Source organism: Cryptotermes secundus, unplaced genomic scaffold (assembly GCF_002891405.2).
Source record: "Cryptotermes secundus unplaced genomic scaffold, Csec_1.0 scaffold766, whole genome shotgun sequence".
Lineage (NCBI taxonomy): Eukaryota > Metazoa > Arthropoda > Insecta > Blattodea > Kalotermitidae > Cryptotermes > Cryptotermes secundus.
In genome coordinates this window covers 403,195-409,194 of record NW_019727791.1, presented here as the reverse complement: position 1 = coordinate 409,194, position 6,000 = coordinate 403,195, and the positions used below count along the sequence as shown (strand labels likewise).

The 6,000-nt window shown below is 38.0% G+C and overlaps 1 protein-coding gene across 2 annotated transcripts in view; it reads left to right on the top strand.

Annotated features, from left to right (window-relative positions):
* The window catches only part of LOC111865022 (glycogen debranching enzyme), a 66,789-nt gene that overhangs the window by 38,297 nt on the left and 22,492 nt on the right, over positions 1-6,000 (top strand). For both annotated transcript variants that reach the window (XM_023852719.2, XM_023852718.2), the window contains exons 14-17: positions 544-746; positions 1,562-1,771; positions 3,367-3,608; positions 5,422-5,511. In XM_023852719.2, the coding sequence (XP_023708487.1) occupies positions 544-746; positions 1,562-1,771; positions 3,367-3,608; positions 5,422-5,511 (745 nt within the window). The remainder of the gene's footprint in view (positions 1-543; positions 747-1,561; positions 1,772-3,366; positions 3,609-5,421; positions 5,512-6,000) is intronic.

The following is a 6,000-nucleotide window of genomic DNA, read 5'->3' as shown; positions in this document are numbered from 1 at the left end:
ATGTGATTGCGTGTAATTATACAGCTGTGTTTGTACACCTGAGGACGACCTCTTGAGGTCGAAACATGTAGTGTAATAATAATAAAAATATGTTGTGTGGTCGGTAAAATTGACTCTAATATTGATTTCATGACAGCTGTTTAATTTTTTATATTTGTGTAATCTGAAACCAACATCACATGAAGCTGAAATTAAATTTTGCAGATTTTCTGAGAGGGGAATCATGACACAAAAAAAAAGAATATAACATAAAATATGAATCTCATTAAGACTGCAACTTTCATTTGAAACAATATTTTATAATTTAAATAAATAAAAAATAAGTAACTTCCGTCTCTATGCATTGTAATTTATATACATATAATTCATTAGCTTTGCAACAATAACTGTGTATGTGTAAGAAGCTTTAACACCTGTGAGGATGCCAGGTCACAAGAATTCGTTCTGAAATGTCTATGTATTGCTAATATGAAGGCACATTTCTACTCTTGTTTGTGTCAGACATAGATTTGAAATTGTCACCATTTCTTACTTGTGCTGCAGGTTTATGTGGATCAAGTGGATGCAGATATCGTTGCAGTGACACGGCACTGTCCAGAGACACACCAGTCTGTTGTGCTGGTTGCCTATACAGCTTTCTCTCATCCTGACCCATATTATAAAAGAGATCATGTCAAGCCCATCAGAGTTGAAGGCAGAGTGGATGAAGTTATTTTGGAAGCTACTCTTGTCCACCGAAATTCAAAGTAAGGATCTTAATTCCATGACAGAGGGTCTTCCTTGAAGAGGTAATACTTATTCAGGAAATTCCCTGCTTTCATGGAACCCAGATGTTTCTCTTCATATTTACAAAATAACAAAAGATCACCCTTAGTCCCTACCCTGAATCACTTAAATTAATTTCGTACCTTTTTCCAAGATTCACAGTAAGTTTAAGTTAAATGTTTATGACACCCAAGAGACATCTTGCCTTGAAATTTTTAGACAAAATTCTGTATGCATTTCTTTCTTCCTCCGTTATGTGTTACATATTGCTGTCCAACTTATTCTTCTGAATTTAATGAATGTAACAGAATTAGGTGAAGAATACGTGTTATTAAGTTCCTCATTATGTAACTGACTTCATCTACTATGGAAGATGAATTAGTACAGAAACTCCAAGTGTCTGAAAACTGCAAGATATGAAAGGTATAATGAAAATAATAAATGTCTGTATGGTCCCTCTAGCTAACAGATTTTAAGTATACAGTATGCTTATAACATTTTTAATGCCCCCCACAAACCACCTACAGAACCGCTCAGCAGATTTCAGTTAAATTTGGAGTAGCTGAAACCTAAATTGAACATCAAATTTCTTAAATATGACTAACTGTTCAAGAAACTGCTACAGGGCCGAAAATTCAGATCTCATTAAGATCTATAACCTCTGTTTATAAAATTTTTTCAATATAATATATATTCATTACTCTTCTGTTTTTTTGTGTGTGTGTGTGTTTGTGTGTGAGTTGGTCTCCAGAACTTGACATTAAGTACTCGTACAATTTTGTTCTTACTCTGTTAGGTACAGAACTGGAAGTCCACGATTTGCAAGATTTGAAGCATTTTCAAAGAATCCTAATTTTATTAATGGACTGACAGATTATGAGGTAGAAATTAGAGAACACCTTCAAGTGTCTGAGTCAAACTTCTTGGGATGTGGAGAGTCTGGAGACTTAAACATCACACAGCTTAACTTCACCAACTTCCAGCCGGGATCTGTGGTAGCCATTAGGTGAGTATATATGGATGGAAACAGTATGTGCACACTAAGAACACAAGGCAGGTTTTCTATACAGTGGAGGTTTATACATAATTATCTGAATTAGTAATGTGTGAAATTGTGCTTATACTTAATTAAGCACTATGCCATGAAGACACATAGGTGACTGGATGTATAGATCAACATGTTCTTAAACTTGGCACTAGATGGAGGTGAGTGTACAGCTTCATGCCCCAGCCATTTCACCCTTGGGAAAATGGCCTTCCATATCCATTGTGTGGGCCCCAAAGCCTGTCTGGCCTTGATGACAAAGAGCAGAATGCCTGTCCTTCCTGGGAAATGAACCCTGGTTTGTCAACCCATAGCTGAATAGTCTCAATTCACCTTGTGGAGCTATTATTGGCTGTTAACATTCTTAAAATTCTTAAATGTTTACAATCTAATGCCTGCCTTGATGCTCAGTTTTTGGACTATGTAGGAACTCCTGCCTTCTGCTGTCTATAAGTTTTCTGGAGTTTGTTCCTAAGCATGTAATATTCGTTTGATGGTCTTCTCTAACTCAGACCAGATGGAGTGTATTGCAACCTCCATCTTCTCTTGATGTGTATCCATCTTGGCTTTAATTTCTTCTTGAGTGCACACAGTCATGGCTTCATGTACATCCATCTGATAGACAAGAGTACTTCAGACCTCAAACTTCTCGTTATTGGTGTCTATCCTGTCTTTTATCTTTTCTTGATTAGCATCTATCCTGGCATCTATCATTTCTTGGTTGGTTTCCATTATGATTAGCAATTTTTCTTTCAGGAGTACTTGGTTGGCTCTCATTTCTTCTTTCAGGTGTTGGTGACCTGCTCTTAATTCCCTTAGATTGGCATTCGTTTTTGCTTGGCTGGTATCCATCCATTCTTGTTTGTTCTTTATCGTGGCTTCCAGCCTTGCTGTCATTATCTCTCTGTCATTTCTTATTTCTGCCAGCGTTCATGACATCATTTGTTCCATCTCCATAGGATTGCAGTATAATGATCCAGTGCAGTTTCCACTCCAACCACTTCTGACACCAATTGTCATGTTTGTTATCTGTGACTAGATGGAGTATGGGTTGGTGAATAGATATATTGACCAATTACAGGTCGTAACTACAAATAACTATAACTTTTGCTAATTTCCACACTTTGCAAACCACTACATGCTAAGTCTTCTTCAGCATGCAGTGCCTTCACTAGTCATTGCTTGGTAACAGCTCTCAACAATGGAGATTCTTCAGCTGCTGTGCTCATGTCATTACTACCCAGCTAATATCCCGCAACCAAACTCCACTTAATTATAGCACCATCCCTTCCCAGCCTCCCTTGCAGAACTCAACTGACTCCTTTCTCCAACCATCCTGATTATAACCTCCTGGTACTGAACACACAGAAAACACCTTTCTTGTGTTGTTGCATGTGTATTAATTGCAGCAGGATTGTGTTTACCGATCTGTTGCCCAGATGTGTTTATTCACCTGTCTTGCAGCTGTCGTATAGCAGCAGCTATATACACTAAATTATGTTAAACAATAATGAACTTATATTAATAAAGCTGTTAAATGTGTTGTACTTCTACAGGATTTCTCTGCATGGTAATGCCACCTCAGCATTGAGTGAACTACATAAGCATGTGACTGATTTCACAACAAAGAAAGTACCAAGTAACTCTGAACTAGAGGAAGTTGTGTCTCAACTGACTCTTGCTGACCTGAATCGAGCCTTATTTCGATGTGAAGAGGAAGAGCGTGATGAGACAAAGGGAGCCAATGGTGCATATGATATACCAGATTTTGGCCCAGTGGTTTACTGTGGTATTCAAGGTAAGTACTCTCAGAATCCTGTGAGTGTACAAAATTGTTACTCAGTATATAATGTACTTTGGCATGCTAGTGATTTGTGTCCCTTAAACAAATCAAGGGTATGGATATGTAGCACAGATGGGAAAATAAAAAAAAAATTAATGCAGAATTTTTAGAGCAAAGCTCCCAAAAATTAGTCACTTTTGCTGAGAAGGATAACACAAAGATGAATCTTCAACAGAAGTTATTAGTGTAAGTGATGGAAAGAACTGGCTTAGGATTGTATGCAGTAATGGCCTTTGGTATTAGTGGTGTTGAACCTCCAAGTTATCATCAGAGTGTTCATTGGTAGTTAGTGTCATGCACAAATGTTTTCTTTCCAATTTTGCACTCCTTATCAGTCTTAATGTTCATTTACTGTAGATATGAATCTGTTGTTGTGGATACAGCTAATGAACAGCAGATACTGTATATTTGTTTCATAGCCATAGACTATATTTTAACAAAGATGTTTAAGAATACAGATATTACACTGCATACACCTGTAAATTATTTTCTTTATACATGGTGCAGTCATTAATTTCGTGGACTGTGGTTTTATCGCATCATATTACAAGGTATTCACATACACTTACACAGATCCACATCAACCCTCAGAGTAGTTGCCATTGGTCGCTATGCAAGTCTACCAACATTGATATAGTTGCTGAAAACACTGCTGAAACATATTGGCGGGAAATTCCCATACAGTGTCTCTTGTGGCATTGACGACCTCCTCGGACAACTGAAATCTACGACCACATAGCTTTGCTTTCAAGCAGTGAAAGAGAAAGAAATCGCACGGTGCGAGATCACTTGAGTACAGAGGGTGTGGCAAAATGGTGACCTGTTGCCTTGCCAGTTCCTCTTGGACAAGAAGAGAGCAATGTGCAGGGGCATTGTCATGTAGCAACAGCCATTTCTTCCTATGCCAAATGTTTCGCTAGGGGATTTGCCTAGTTTCTGGCAGAACTTGATGTTTGTCCATTGTTCAGACTGCCACATTTTTTATTTCTGCCACTTGCATTTAACTGCAGTACACAACAGAGGTCATAGTTCTGCTTACATTGTTTGCACACAACTGCCTTTTGCTGAGACAAGAGATGAACTAACAGGGTATCATATCGTGCCTCAACCTATCCACTCTAGTGCACTGCAACGACGCTTTGTTGCCAGTCCACGAAATTATTGACTGGTAGTATATTCTTAAGTACACATGGTGTTGTAAACATGTTTAAAGAAAGTTATAGAGCTTAATGACGTGTATGCTTGTTTAATTTATCAATCTTCTGTGTAGTGAGCTCACTCTCACTCTGTCTTCCTCTTGCTCTTATTTATATAAAAGTTGATTTGCGTTTTACATAAAGTATGGGCTATATGAACCCTGTACATCCAAATATAATAAACATATGATAAGTCTAGAATAGATCTCCCAGTACTCAAAATTTTAAATGCATCGTGTAATTTCGGAGCAAGACATGCATGTGGACAGACAGGTGAACATGATCTTCCCATTATATGTTTCATTAATTCATTTCACTTGTATGTACTAGTCTTTCTCATGTGAGTTTACCTGTCAGCATGGAAGCTTTTATAGCAGAGTTCATTTGAAGTAGCTCCTTTCCATTGTCACACAATTCTTCCAGTGGGCTTACCACTGATGCAAGCAATCCTGGTAACCTTTTCCTGCAACCTTCTGAAGTTCCACCATTGTAGTCTTTTTCACAACTCTACTGACTGAACCTTAACATAACAGTACATTTTGGTAATTAGTCACGCCGCTGTCATTTTCTAGGATTCCTATCTCTGCTGAGCAATATCCGTCCAAAGAATGACCTAGGACATCCCATGTGCAATAACTTGAGACAAGGAAACTGGATGATTGGTGAGTTTATATTTAACCATATTAATGACTTGAAATATTACAACTTGGATGTTGTGAATGTATGGAAATCCTGTCTTTGGATGTGCATACTGCATACTGCTTGCAAGTTGTTTGACACAGGAGACCAGAAGTGTTGTTGAGGAAACACATAATGCTTGTGCTGGAGGAATTTAAAAAAATTTAACACTGTGTTTCATGTGGTGAATACTGACCTCATCATCATATCTGGGGGTATGACCTGACAACTATTGTCCTAGTGAATGGCCCCTCTAAGGATCATTTAAAATAATTGTATTCTAAATGGCTGTTGGGGGAGGACCATTGTTCTTGCAATACTGGTACAATAAAGAAGCCCAGTATAGGACTTTCATGCCAGTGGATCAAAACCATGGCAGGAGATCTCTCCAGAAGTGATAGTGGATTTAAAAAGTGCTGTATGTCTGATGAAATGGGTAGAATGGAAGATGAGGAGGAAGTTGGACTGTTGGC